General features: G+C 43.3%; 1 protein-coding gene across 1 annotated transcript; it reads right to left on the bottom strand.

Annotated features, from left to right (window-relative positions):
• Positions 1-6503: 6503 nt before the first annotated feature.
• QTRTD1 (queuine tRNA-ribosyltransferase domain containing 1) lies at positions 6504-13405 on the bottom strand. The gene is made up of 5 exons (XM_009573620.1): positions 13202-13405; positions 12055-12254; positions 9282-9433; positions 7767-7884; positions 6504-6765 (listed from the first exon to the last, which is right to left on the bottom strand). The coding sequence occupies exons 1-5, from the start codon at positions 13379-13381 to the stop codon at positions 6504-6506; spliced, it is 912 nt and encodes a 303-aa protein (XP_009571915.1). The 5' UTR covers positions 13382-13405.
• Positions 13406-14482: the final 1077 nt, after the last annotated feature.

Raw genomic sequence — 14482 nt, 5'->3', positions numbered from 1 at the left:
TCTCCCAGGCCCAGGCGAGGAATTCTCCTGAGCCTCCTTCATGATTCTGGCCACACATCAGTGAATCTCTTCCTGCCAGACACTGGTCTCATTTCGTCCCTGAATGCCTCTGGAAATGTGAGGCAAAGAAAAAGAAAACCCCTAGAGCCAGAGAAGAAAATGAACATAATTAAAAATTAATTTCAGTATAATGATTTAAGCATCTCAGTGAGACAAGCACCAGGCTGCTGTATGTTTGGCAATGTGGGGAAGACCTTTCTGCTTCCCTGCCCTGGGGATTCTTGTCAGTTTTAATAAGTTTTACCCCACAGCTGTGAGCATGGCAAATTGAACAGCACAAATAAAGGCTACTTCTCACTGGGCAGAAGCACACTTACTATGGGTCCTTACAGTTCCTTCTGCCACCCTATGCCATGGCAGAAGGGCTGTGATGCAGGTGGACTGCTCACCTTGCTATGCCTCAGCTGAGAGGCAGCAGCATTTCTGTCTGTCTGTGAAAGACAGGCAGAGGGAGATGGGCGGATCGTTAATGCTGTAGGACTCCCTTGAATATTTGTGATGGCACTGGCTGCAGGGAACAGGGGAGACAGGTATCAGGTGAGTCCAGCACTCAGTCCCCCCTCAGCCTCAGGTCTGAAGGCCACCAGCATTACTCTGTAACTTTTTGCCTTTGTGAGCAGGAGTATAGCAATCATTGCTAAACTTCCTGAACAACAACAGAATGCTGCTTCCTCCTCAAGACATGCACAAAACAAGGGATGTAAAAAGGCACATGCCAGTGTCTTCTGCAGCTTGGTGTTGGCAATGCTACACGTGGACATACTGCACAGCTCCCACTCCTTTCTTTACTGGCCTTGCCAAATCCTAATCATCCTGTTTGCCTATGCTACTTCCTCCCAGATGCTCCATCTCCTGCTCCCTTCCTTGAAGATGCTGCATCTCTTCGAAGGCTTCGTCTGCCTGCCAGTCTCTATGTTCTCTCCCATCCCAGTTCATTCAGCTTCGTCTGAGGAAAGCTTCTGGCTTTCCTAAGGGTTGGTTTCCTCAGCTGTTTTTTGGCACATAGTAGCATTAAATTTGACATTACATTGTCGATGGTTCCATTCCAGTCTTGGAAGGGCAGTATAAAAAGCTCAGGACAGATTTGTAGCCCTCTGCTGACTTCCTGCAAGATGTTGGCTACATCGCTTCAATATCTCCCCTGATTACCTCATCAAAACGGCAAACCAGCCGTTCTCCTGTGGAAGGAGGGAGCAATGAGCACAAAGCATTGCTACAAAGCCACCTCCATGTCATGCTTTGCAATACATGTCCAATACCTCAGAAAGGCAGTCAACTCAAGAGCGGAAGGTATCACACACAGAGCACTGGAATGGGTCCAGGAACTCTGGCCAAAGACCTTGTTCTTTTGTGAAAATCTGTGCTGGGCCATTACATCTAAGGGCTGTAGTTTTTAGATCTTTGCTTGACCACCAATCTGCAAATCAAACTGCTCTGCAAGTACAGATGGGTGAGATACACCTTGTTGTGTAGAGCCACAGGCATGAACCATAGCCATTGCCTTTCCCAGCGCACTGGCCACCCCCTTGACCAGAAAATGCTTTACACAGTAGCAGGGGGATAGGGAAGACAGGAAGCTGGCTAATCCTGAGCTGTCTGGCAGATCTAGGTGCCTCTAGTTATCATTTCTTTACATATGGCCCTGTCCCCACTACATAGCTTCTTAAATTTGCAGGCTGAAGTTTGAAATACCCCTGGTTAACCAGATAACCTCTTCTCATCCAAACCTGCTTCCCAAAGAGCTCTGCAAGATGTTCAGACACACAAAGAGCTGCCAAACAGAGCAGGTTTTCTCTGAAGTTTTTGAAACAATGGGGAGTGAGCAAGGCCAGGAGCTGGAGAAGGTACGTCAGAAGCATGACAGAGCATCCCACTGTGTTGCACCTTCACCTGACCAGCCTAATTAAATCGTACAGACGACAGATGTAGAAGTAACCAGGCAGTTCATCATCACCTCACTGTGAGGCAGGGAAGGTATTGCCTTTCCCAGCCAACATGCCACCGGAGAGGAGACTGTGCACTCTGACAGAGGCCGTTCACACTGGCAACATCAACAGGGAAACAAGAACATCTTGCTGCAGGAAAATGTTAACCACTTTTGTGCCAGCACCAACTTGACCAATCTAGATCCAACTTCTCAAAGGGATTTAACTTCATTCTCTTTTTGTTTGAAAAGTCCTATCATGCCTACAGAACGTGCTTAAGGAAGGAGGGTAACATGTGCTTGAACATCTTTAAAGGTCTGAAGAAGTGAGTGCTGCATTACCAGAAAAGAGATGAGGTCCCTAGTGAATTATGTAGATCACCCCAGAGTACTACAGATAAGACCATTTGGCCTGCACCATCATCTGTTTTGTGTATGCTTTCTATATCACAAAGAAAACCTCTCTGAAATTACTGAGAGGAAGGTTTAAACATTTTACTGGGGCCCTTTCCCTGCCAACTCAGGATATGAATCAAAAATCAACAGGGTTCAGGAAGAAAAAAAATAGCTACTCAATGATTAAAAGCACCTCTGAAACATACCTGGAGCTGATTTTTCTATGCATAAAAATCCCACGATCTGAAAGCCCTCTGGACCTAAGAGATGTAGAAATAAATTGAACTCCCTGCTGGAAGGCTTCCAGTCTTGGGCAGCTCCTGCAATCCCATAGAGCCACAGAAGAGCAGACCTAGAAACCATCAGACAAGGCATGATACAACCTCTCATGGATACCGTGTCCTAGTAATTTAGAGGATAGATGGGGTGGGTGAATGTATTGGGGAAAAAATGACATACCTGAAGGAAAGGAGAAAACATTTTTGTGATAAACCAGTTTGATTTTTTTTTTCCCTTAACACATTTTAAAGCATACCTTTGAAACTGCTAAGGAGCCTGCAATATTAAAATAGCTCTGAAAGGAGTAAGTTACTGAGCAGAATACTGATGAAGCAGTCAGAAAGACACAGGACTTAACATTTAACATGTGGCCCTGCCAGTTACTCTCATCAGAAACATATGAGCATGAAAGATTTTTCATTATTGAGGGGAAGGTTACACTAAGAGTTGCTGAGGGAAAGATGTTCAAGGGTCTAATGTTTTTGTAACACATCATCTCTTTTGTACTCTGCTCTGCTCTTTTGCATTCTGCCATTTGGGGACGGACGGCAGTCAAGGATGTTTTTGCAGTCTGCTGTGCTAAGTTAAGTTAATTTAGCACAGAAAATTTTCCACTCCTTACTCATTTCAATTTTCACTTCTCCATGAAAAGTTTAGTTTTCTTCATGTAGTTTCCTTCCCCATATTAGGGCAAGAATTCTGTTTTTGAAAGAAATTAGATCTCTGCTTGGAAATAAAACACAACACTAAGTTAACATGAAGAATGTTGCTCAATTTTTACGATGTGAACTAGGAGGACTGACAGATAGATTGAAAACTTGTATAAATACAACACATTAAGGTTGTTTCAGGGTTAGTGCAGTTTGTTACTGTTTGTTAGATAATGAGCATATGTACCTGATCAAATTTTGCCCAGTAGGAAATTGTTCACTTTGTGCAGCTCTGGTACACACATGCACACACGCACAAGCTAAGCAGAGAACCATACCAGGAAAACCTGGTCAGTATAACTGGAGAATGAACAGGAACACAGCAGCATGGAAAGACTGGAAAGCCAGAAGGAAGAGCAGAAGGGTTATTGAGAATGGCACATTATTGGTACTTAGCTTAGCAGGTCACTAAGATCCCAGTACAGCTACGTGCAGCTTCTCAGGACACCCAGGTTGGTAGACAAAGGAAAATGAATAAATCCTAACGATTCACAGAGGTGGGGCAGGATGGGGAGACTGATCACAGCTAGCTCCCAAAGGGTACAAAAAGGCACTTCCAAAACTAGCAATAAGGCTACCAACCTAAGAAGAATGCAGGCAATGCAAGGAGGACACAATAGCTAGCATTCCTTATCCTCCATGTCTTCACAGAGGACCCATGACAGACCTCTTGGACACAAGCATCGTGGTGCCTGAATGCCAGGCAGACTCATGCATTTTAGTGATTGTAAGCATGCAGATTCAAAACTGTGAGTGAAGGAGTTTTAAAATAGTCACTGTCCCCTCCCATAAGGTTTTGCACTGACACTTACAACAATGTAGAAACAGACACTGCAGAAACAAGCATTGCAAGGTCCCAACACTACCATCATATCCTGCATTCCTCTTGAAAGAAGCATAAAACATTTTGTTTCATTAGAATTCCCTGCCCTTTAAGACAGGTGGATCCTGAAAATGTTAGACCTTCTACCTCACACTGTATGCCCAGTATCTCCAAGTTGCCCAGTGCTGCATCAACATTAACAATCATAACATACTTTTCGGAGTGAGGATATTAGTCCTGTATTTTATGTAGTTTCTGTGGCTGAATTATTCCCCGTAATTTCTGTTTAAAGACAACAGTAAAGCATTCTTTGCACCATTTGCACCGGGGCTGTTTAGCCTGGAGGAGGCTGAGGGGAGACCTCATCGCGCTCTACAACTACCTGAAAGGAGGTTGTAGCGAGGTGGGGGTCGGTCTCTTCTGCCAAGTAACTAGCAATAGGACGAGAGGAAATGGCCTCAAGTTGCGCCAAGGGAGGTTTAGATTGGACATTAGGAAAAATTTCTTTACTGAAAGAGTGGTTAAACATTGGAACAGGCTGCCCAGGGAAGTGGTGGAGTCACCATCCCTGGAAGTATTTAAAAGATGTGTAGATGAGGCGCTTAGGAACATGGTTTAGTGGGCATGATAGTGTTGGGTTGATGGTTGGACTTGATGATCTTAGAGGTCTTTTCCAACCTTAATGATTCTATTTCTTTAGGATCCTATGGAAAAGAAATGCAGTTAGTGCAACACAGGGGATAAGGCTGGAATGGTAGAAATGACTCTGACACCATTGTGTATCTGCCCAAGGAAACAGGGATGTACAGGCAATGCTGACAGGGAAGCTAAAAACTCATTATACTCTATGGTAAAGTCATTCTGATGCAAGATATTAAAATCTTAAAACATTAAAGAAACAGTGAAGAAGAACAAACTGCAGATTAATCCGTAATTGCTTTAAGGCCAGCAACTTTAACTGTAGTATTTTTTTAAGCTTAATTCAGGTAGAGAGTTCTTATGAGGAGAGGGATGGGCAGGTGTCATTAACACTTCCAGGTCTATACGGCTTCTTTTGAAGCAAATTATTTGGACCCCTGCTCTGTGACAGGATCCTACTCCTAGATGAGTCACTGTCCTCCATCAGGCTGCTAGGTCAAGTTTGCAGGAGACATCTTCTTGAGCACTGCACTCAAGCACTCTTGTATACCACCTCTGTCACATATTGAGGAGCCAGTGTAATGAATAATAAAATTGTTTTATTGTTGCCTTGTAACATAAAATGAATAAATCCAGGATTCCAAAGTAAGGGGCATAAAAAAACCTGAGTAAGAGGAATGCGACATAACTAAGTCATATTTTAAAACAAGGAGCCACAAGAATCTTCTCTAAATGCCTTTTCCTGCAATACATCTCTTCCACAGCTCCATCTCACACTGACATTTGTGTAGCCTGCTATTTGACCAGTGCTAGGACAGTTGGAAAGAATGGCACATTCATTATCATCCACATGCTACTGCGGGAGTGAAATCTTAGTCCAGACAGGTGAAAGGCTATAGAGTCAAAAAACCCCCTCTACAGCAGGTCGTGGATTAAACATGTCTTCTCTTCTTTCTGCCTCTAATGTCACAGAGTAGGACTCCTGAGGCAGGGGTTTTCAAGGCCAGGTCGAGGTAGAGGGCCTCCTCCTGGCCCAGAGAACATTCTGCACTGCAGGCAGCCTGAGAGAGAAGTACACATACAGTCCCTTGTGCCACTGAACACAGCAGCACTTCCAGTCAGTTCTTTTCAGGGAAACAGATGCTGGCAGTGGCCACAAGGAACAGTGTGTTAGACTGAGGCAGGATCTCTCATGAAGGAGCTGCATGACAGGACAACCACACCACTGGGATTTTCTAGAAAAATAATTACCTGTAATATGCACTGGGTATGGAATGAGAGTCCCAAACAGCTGCTGAGCCTCCTGTCAGCAGCTGGATTAATTTTAAATACATGCTCTGCTTCTTCAATCACAAGTTCAATAATTCTGTCCTTCCACATGGAAAACCAACAGTGAGTAAATTGAAAACAAAGCTATCCATACTGGTCTTGTGAGCTGCTCAGGCTCTTCCATACCCCAAGAATGCCCCAAGCCAATTAACCAAAAGGGACGTTTGAATAAGATCTTCCTTCCCCACCAGGAAGTGAGATGATCTTCAAATGTCTCCTTCAATTCCCTGCAGGAAGGAAGGCATTTTACTACTAACAGGTCCAAGTGACCCTGCTGCAGTCCACCTTACACAGTCCCACTGCATAAGGATGTAGCCTACAACTTCCTCTATCCTCTCTGAACTCACTGGCCTGGCTTCGCATTTGCTGGGCCTCGAAGTGCCTGCCTGAAGACAAGCTTTTTCAGTTGATCCAGTTTATTTTCTCTTAAGGCATCCCGTATGGCACTGAAGAAACTGAAATAGTGCTGGAAGTTGTGCATCATGAGCAGGACACCGGCCAACAGTTCATTGGTCACGAGGAGGTGATGGACGTAGGCACGAGTATGCCTCTGACAACAGTAACAGGTGCATCCTTCCAGCAAAGGACCAAAATCATCTTGGTATCTAAGGAGGAAGCAATGTTGGACAACATCAAAGGTAAGAAGACCCATTCAAGCAATAAAGAGTATCCAGTTACTACATGGCCTTTTGCAGGGACCTGAGCCTTGAAGTCCTGAGGGCCTGAATCCAGCTGCTGAAAGATATGTTAACATCTAAGACCAGCACCACTGGCATGAAGGACTTCAAATATCACGCCAGAACTCACTACAAAGCCAAAAGGCCACACATCTCAGTCAGAGGACAACTGACTGCATCACAGCTAACAGCAGAGAGAGGCCTTATCTGTGCCTTCCCTGACAGAAAAGCTGCAGCCCAAGACATGCCTCACTAGCTATCACACAGTCTATGAAGGAGGAAGCTATCAGAAACAAGGATTTACTGATTCCACTATTCACAAAACAGTATTCCCCTTTACTGTGAGATGCACGATTCTCACAAAGTGGAGGGAGGATCGAGCAAAGCAACACAGTTTTCTACTCAGACAGCTTAGTGGTAGCTGTAGAAAAGAGAAGGAAGGACAGGTGGTAACACTGGTCAAAGTTTTTGTGAAGTATCCAGAAATTGCAGAATTGCTCTGTAGCTGCCCAAACTGAGTCAGAAAGTGGAGGCTCTCCGTAGTTTAAATAAAATCTAGCATCTCAAGATGACCCAAGTTAGTTGTGGAAGACTAAAATGATCCCCAAACAACCTTTGTGAAGCTACTGTCTTTCAGCTGGAACACAGTTATGACCACAGTATGTCTGCTGGATAAATGATTAGAAAATCCCTGGCTTTAGGTCAGGCAAAAGACAATGCTTTCAGCCATACACTGTTGCCTGATAACAAGCTACAACGCTTGTCCAACACTCTCCATTCAATGTCCAGAAGTACTGTCTTCAACACCTTCACGTTTTATGAAGCCTCCCATCCAGCTGACCACTGACCACATGCAATCAAATACAGAGAACAAAAAGCATCATATTTAGTGATACAACTGCAGGTACCCTCCTCACAAACTCACGTACCTTTTGTCCTTCAGAAATATCTCAAATGGTGTCATTTCTGGGTCAGCTTTGGAGATTTCATCCTGGTCTTCTTCAGCACCATTCTTCTCCAGGTCCTGGGCCCCATTTTGTTTTAAAACTGTTTTAAATAAAAAGACAACAGCCTTTTATGAACACACAGCAAGGGCAGAGGAAGGGTAGCAACCTTACAGTAGGTATTTCTGCTACTCTCTTGCCAGATGAAAACTCCTGCCACAAGTTTCCACCTCTTTCTTATAGTAAGCAACTATTTTTCTTTAATTGTCATGGGTTAGTTAACACAAATTCTGAACTGCATGCTGAATAGAATGCAATCACCTGAACAAATTGATTTTATTGAGATTTTGTTAGAGTAGACAGGCAACTCGTCTGCATTTGATCATTCTACTTTCCACACTGCCATCAGGCTCAGAGATTTAGATGCTTGCTTTTTTTTTTTTTTTTTAAAAAACAATTGGAATCAGAAGAGGCTGGTAGCACTAATGCAGAAGATGTAGATTCCACATCTGCCTTTTCAGCAGTCTATCTTAAAAATAAAAAATCACCCCATAATTTTGTAGGCTTGCATTTTTAGGTTTGTTCTTAAGCAGGAGATGTATCTGGAAATATCAATATTACTGTTTGCACAATCCATGTCTACTGAGTGTTAAACAGACACAAAACAAAGAGACTGTCCTTACCCAGAATCTTGTGATGTAAGAATAAGGTGAGACAAGGTGAAGAACAGCAAACAAAGGGAAGGGTTAAAAAAATAGCAGCAAGCACAAAGAAACAAGATGTTCTGTTCTATTCAGCTAGTTTTGAATTATCCAGGATTGAAAAGCCAATAGGTTCTACCCAGGAGAAAAAATGTGAAATATCTTTCTGTATTAAAAACATTTAATAGGCCAAAACAAAACTGTTGCTTGAAACACATTTCATAGATGCTTTAACATACGCATGCTCCCATCTCACAGCGTAGTGAGGTAATGAGTTATGAACATCTCCTTTTTGTTTTGATATGAACTGATGAATCCAAGGACAGAGAGGAAAGCTACCCAAAGAAATGGGATCCCTAACTTTTGTCAGCTAGAAAGAAGGGACTTCAAAAATATATTATTAAAACAGACACATATTCAGTTAATTTTAGAGATCAAGTATCTTAGATCTCCACTTAATAGGTCCAGCCTTCACTGCTAATGGTAACAGAAAATTTGCCAATGGTGTCGAACAAAAATCCCTCTATTCAGTAAGTGTTTAAGAAATACTTGAGCATACTTTGGCTAATCAGACATTCAGATCCTAGGCTAAGGTCTCAAATTCGCTTCAAGAGGTTTCACACCAAAATACCCCACCTTCAAAAGCAACACTTGACAGTGGAATCCCAGTTTTTCCAGTGGATACTGCACTTACTTCAGGAACAAAAAACTCAAATATAGATTCCTCCAAAGCATGAATTATGCTTGCCACAATACTAGCTGATACAGTAGAAATTAGAATGACCATCAAGAAGCCTACCTGCTGCTTCAGGATCTGGATGGCAGTCATAACTGAAAACCAAGGCACAGCCTCGCTCTGTCACTTGGAAGGGAAAGAAGCTCTCAAAAATGTCCACTCCCCTTTCAATGCATTCAAGCACCTCATCTGGTTTGCCTACACCGTGGATGATTCTGTAAGAGACACACAAGATGACAAATCTAGAATATTCTGAGTAGAAGCAAGCAGGTACCTGAAAGAAAAGACACATGTGCAACACGTGTAGCTTATCCCTGCAACTGCTAACCAGAAGGCAAGTGGGTACAACAGTCATCACTCAGAATCCTGTGTGCTTCCATTTCCCCACCTCCGATCTATCCAGTACGTGGCAGGCTTTTCTTTATCTGCCCTTTGGAAGACAGCAATAATCCCTCATTTACTGCGGAAGAAACTCATTCTGTTCATTATGTTTGAAGTGATTTGGTTTCTTTCACACACACATAAATACACTTAGATTCAATATTCACCTAACATCTATGTGTAGAAGAGATATTTTTCTTAGTCATGTTTGTGCCCCAGGGAGCTACCAGTTTCCAGACACATGGACCCCTTTCCTTGGTAACTGTTTAGGAGACAGACTAAAAATACTTGACCAAGAGCACCAGAGACAGCAGTAGATGGCTGGTCAAAGATGCAAGTCCTTCAGGTGACACACACATCATAGAGCACTCGGAGAACTGCCTGGAGGAGAATGCACTAATGAGAAATGTCACGGGAAAGAGAAAAGTTCCTTGCTTTATGCTTCCCTCCTCTTTACACTCTACCTGCTCAAATGATTTACCCAAAAACCTTGGCTGTAACATCTCCTGGGACACGGCATTAAGAGCCAGGAAGAGCCCAGCTGGATTGCCATCGATGGTAATAGAGATCCTGCTGTTAGCCAAATTTAGCTGGCAGCTTCCCTGAGGGTGGGTGAAGCAGAAGAGACTAGAGCAGTGCCTGCTCTCCTGCAGGTGCATGGCTTGGCTGACAGCAGTAGAAGCTAATGTAGGGCAATGATCTAAACAGATAATTAGGAAAATACACAGGGGCTGATAAATGAAGTCACAAGGTGCCATTTTTAGTCACTTTTCTAAGTACTCCAATTAAATTGATGAGTGCAGAATAAGGATGGGAGAAGTTTACAGCATAAGTGTCTTATGTTTCAGGCTCTCATGGCAGGGAGAAAATGATACTCAACAGTTAAAATAGTATCTCTGCATATATGATCAAAACCTTTGCTAAAACTTATCTGTGCACAAGTAAGGACAAACATTTGTTCTTGCAAGGGTTCTGATGCTATTGAAAAGGAAAATAAATTTTACCAAGAGACTTCAGCATCTTTAGGTACATGAAAGGACTCTGAAGAGAACATTCGTAAGATCATTTCACTGTCACACAAAAAGCAATCGCTTCTTGGGTGAAGCACAGAAAGTGTTTGTATTCCAGAGAATTTCATATTGGGGTAGAACACAGCTGCAAAACAATTTCTCCAGCCAGAATGGAATTCAGGAAAGCAGGACTGTCTGAAATTCACTTGAGGTACTTACAAGACCCCCTAGGGCTAACCAGCTTTCTTCCTACAGAGGTCAGAAACACTTGTCTTAACCAGACAAGCAAACTATTTGATAGATGAGGCAGATGCACTGGTAGCCACTAAGGTTAGCTGAGCAAATTGGACTCTAATGCTCCCAGTGGATCTTTTTAAGTAGCTCAACCAGACAGGATGGCAACAACACAGCAAGCCTTCTAATTGTCAGGAAAATTCAAACCCCAGGCACTGCTAAGCATGAACAAGCTGCAACACCAGACACATGCTTTCCCATCTAATTTCCTTTTGAACACCATTAGGCCAGAGCAACGCTCAGCTAGCAGAGGGCAGCCACAGAAAGACAATGGGGCCTGAGTCACTCTCTTCAGGAAATGATGAAAAAAGCACCCATACTACTTCTGTTGCAGCTGCTCTTGTAAGAACAACCCATGCAAAAGCCAGCAAGCTCAACCCAATGCTAAGAGACCCCTCCACTTCTGAACCACTAGCAAATATTAGCACACATTTTATGGAAATCTTTAGTTACTGTTAGTCATTTATAAGAGTCAAGAATGCTGCCACTCCTGTCCAGTCTCTGGCATGGATCTGATGGGCATAACCAACAACTCAGAATATACAACGATCCCCACACTATGCCAGTCCAAGCAGAGAATACAATTGTTTTGGGCCAGACTGTACCACCTCTGGTAGTTCACAGGCTCAGCGCCTCCAGGTACTAGGTCAGAGCTGGCTGCCATAAGATCATGTAAGCACTGGCTGGTTCTGTCAGCACCTTTCTCTGCCCTCCTCCAGTTCAGACCAGAGAGAACTGGAAACATGACAGTTTTTCTGAGAAGAGGTCCCTGTAAAATAGGTTGATAATAATGTTCTTGTTCAAGCTGAACTTAAGTAAACCATGGCCTCAGAGGCCAAATGCAAGCAGCCCAGACATATCCTGCTTCCTAAAAAAAGTAAAGACGACTGGAACTAAAATCTTCATTATTCTCCAAATGTGGGGAATACTCAAACCCACAGCATGCGTACAGCTTGGTGCCAGTTGCAGCTAAAAATTGAAACAAGGGTTGAGGACTGCCGCCTGACAGTAGTAGAATTTATGCAGCCTGGCACACACACAGAGCTGTGCAATACAGTGATTATTTCCTACAGTGATATTGCACAGCAGCCTGTAGATGCTCCTCATAATAGGACAGATGGACTTCTTGGGATGTTGCCCACACAACTTACCTTGGTTTATCCTCTGGCAGCTCTGCTGTGACAGAAGCTATCAGTTTCAACTTGGTCTCCTTGGCCATGGCAAATCCCTGGAAGCCATCTAGCAGAAAGCCACCTACAGGTCGCTTGGCAGTCTCCCTGGCTGATCTGAGCCTCTCTTCCAAGATATCGCCACCTTCAATTGCCCCAAACATTACACTTCCTTGTAGTTCCTGGCCCAGAAGAAAGCTACAAGTGTTAGAGCATGCTCTGCCAAAGACATGCAAGACAATTTACAGCCCAGACTCCAGATGCCTGCTACTTAACCCCCACATTCCCAGGAACTTGCCAGAGCCACAGTGTTTCATCCCATGTAAGACTATTCCTCACACAACACTGTGAAGTCCAAGTGTAAGGTAGAAACGGGATTAGGAGAGACAAGATTCTGCTCCTTACTTGACACTACTCACTGAGAATTTTGGTACCATTCTTCCCACCTCCCTATAGAAGGCAATAACCATAGATCATCTTTGTACATGGCTTTTTTAGATGGCCCCTCAGCACTACAGGTGTCAGTGCAGAATACAAAGCAGGTGCCATTATCCTGGCTCTCAGACACCAGATCTCACAGTGAATTGCCTTTCGGGGGATACCAGTATCAGCTCCTGTCACCCATTTTCCTTTGTAGTACAGGCTCAAACAGTATGTCCACTTCCAGCAAAAGGGAGGGAAGTTTTAAAGCTGCTGGAAGAAAAAAGAATAGCACTGGCAAATTCTAGCAAGTCCTCCCTCACTTGGAACTGAGGAGAGTTCAGAGCAAAAACATGGGTTTTCTCAATCTGAATGAGAAGATCCTACTTTGCCCATGTATATAGCATGAAGGTAAGTGAAAGAAATGCACTACATTCCAAAAGCGGAAAAAAAAATTAAAAAAAAGTTCGCCTCAACTAGAGAGATAGGTATCCTGGTGCAGAAGACAAGTTATTAAAAGAAGAGAGTGGCAGAAGGAAAACCCACTGTGATACTAGTTATACCTCGTCCAGGATTGTCACCTGGACATTCTCTGACACAAACACGTGACATGATTTCCTACTAAATCACGTCCTGGGACTGGCCCAGGATACAGCACAGACCAAAATGCAGTTGTGGTGCTATTGCCCTGATATTGTGGGGACCTTACCGGTGATTTTTCTAGCAGCTGAAGGCATACATCCAGGAAGGAGAGAGACCTGTCCACAGCCTTCTTGGCCCTTTTTCTACCAACTTCCCCAGAAATGGTGTCTCCATCAGAGATGCACTGGAACCAGTCTGGCTGGATGACCCGCTGTATGTCCATGAACTTGGAAGCTGTCATTTCCATGCGCCCTGAGTTTCCCCACAGGGACACCGTCTGTCAGGGGGAATAGGGATGAAGGTTAGTTGCAAAGGTTAACAGATCTTAAGGGTCAAAGGAGAGAAGGAATTGGTCTGGTGAAACACCAGATACTTCATAGATAAGTTCTCCAGGAGCATGGCTTAGATAATCAGCTGCACTTGGTACAATGAGTGAAAGGAGATAAATGACTGAATTGGGATTTCTGGGATACTCTTTGGTGAAACCATCACACTCAACACAGTGACCTCTCCACATGTTTGGAAGTCTCTGAGATAGAGCAGCTGGCCTACCATCACACAAATTAGTGGCAGAATTGGGAAAAAAAAAAAAGAAGAAGAAAAGATTTAATTCCCATCAAACTTATGTTGTCATCTCATGAAAAGCAGCAAAGGCTGCAATGGGAAATCCAGCTTCCTAGTTTTCTGTACACCATGCAAAGCCACAAAACTATTTCCTCTTCTGAGCAGTGAATTCATGCCACCCATGTGAATATACATATATATATACACATATATATACACACACATACATATATATACACATATATATACACACACATATATATATATTTTTTATATATATATATAAAAACCACACAGACACACTGGGAAAAATACAAAAGGTTGTTAGGTAATTTCATCTTAGAATCCAGTGTTATTTTAGGTCCCAAATCCAGCCACTTAAGAAGGGACTGAAATACCAAGCACAAAAGAAATACACAGCTTTCAAACCGAGCCAACATAAGAAATGGCAGGCACTCATTAGGATTTCACACACAGTCTTCTCAGTCTCTTCACATGCTTTCCATTCTGTGTGCGCACATGGGCCCCTATCTTCCATTGTTGCTCCATGCTACTCTCAAAAGATTTTAAAGCAAGACAACAGCACCTGCACAGAGAGGTTACGTTATCTGAACACCTCTGGGCTAGCAGATGTCACCATTCAATTCACCGAACATTCAGATTCACAAAATGTTAGTGCAGCCACTGCAACTATGCACACTACCATGTTTCATCCTATTCTGCAGAATCTGTAATTAACCCGTGAGTGCAGCCTGGCAGTTGCTTTTGTTGTATTACTGTTAGC

Source organism: Fulmarus glacialis, unplaced genomic scaffold (genome assembly GCF_000690835.1).
Source record: "Fulmarus glacialis isolate BGI_N327 unplaced genomic scaffold, ASM69083v1 scaffold38502, whole genome shotgun sequence".
NCBI classification, from domain to species: Eukaryota; Metazoa; Chordata; class Aves; order Procellariiformes; family Procellariidae; genus Fulmarus; species Fulmarus glacialis.
Note: the sequence above shows the minus strand (reverse complement) of the source record. Positions and strands in the feature narration are given on the sequence as shown.

What these genes read in the sequence shown, in the direction of transcription:
- QTRTD1 (XM_009573620.1), bottom strand. Translation starts at nt 13,381, where the DNA reads ATGGAAATGACAGCTTCCAAGTTCATGGACATACAGCGGGTCATCCAG. An exon ending in TCCAGATCCTGAAGCAGCAG is followed by an intron (nt 7,885 to 9,281) that starts GTAGGCTTCTTG and finishes TATTTAAAACAG; the next exon opens with TTTTAAAACAAAATGGGGCC. An exon ending in ATATTTCTGAAGGACAAAAG is followed by an intron (nt 6,766 to 7,766) that starts GTACGTGAGTTT and finishes CTTCCTCCTTAG; the next exon opens with ATACCAAGATGATTTTGGTC.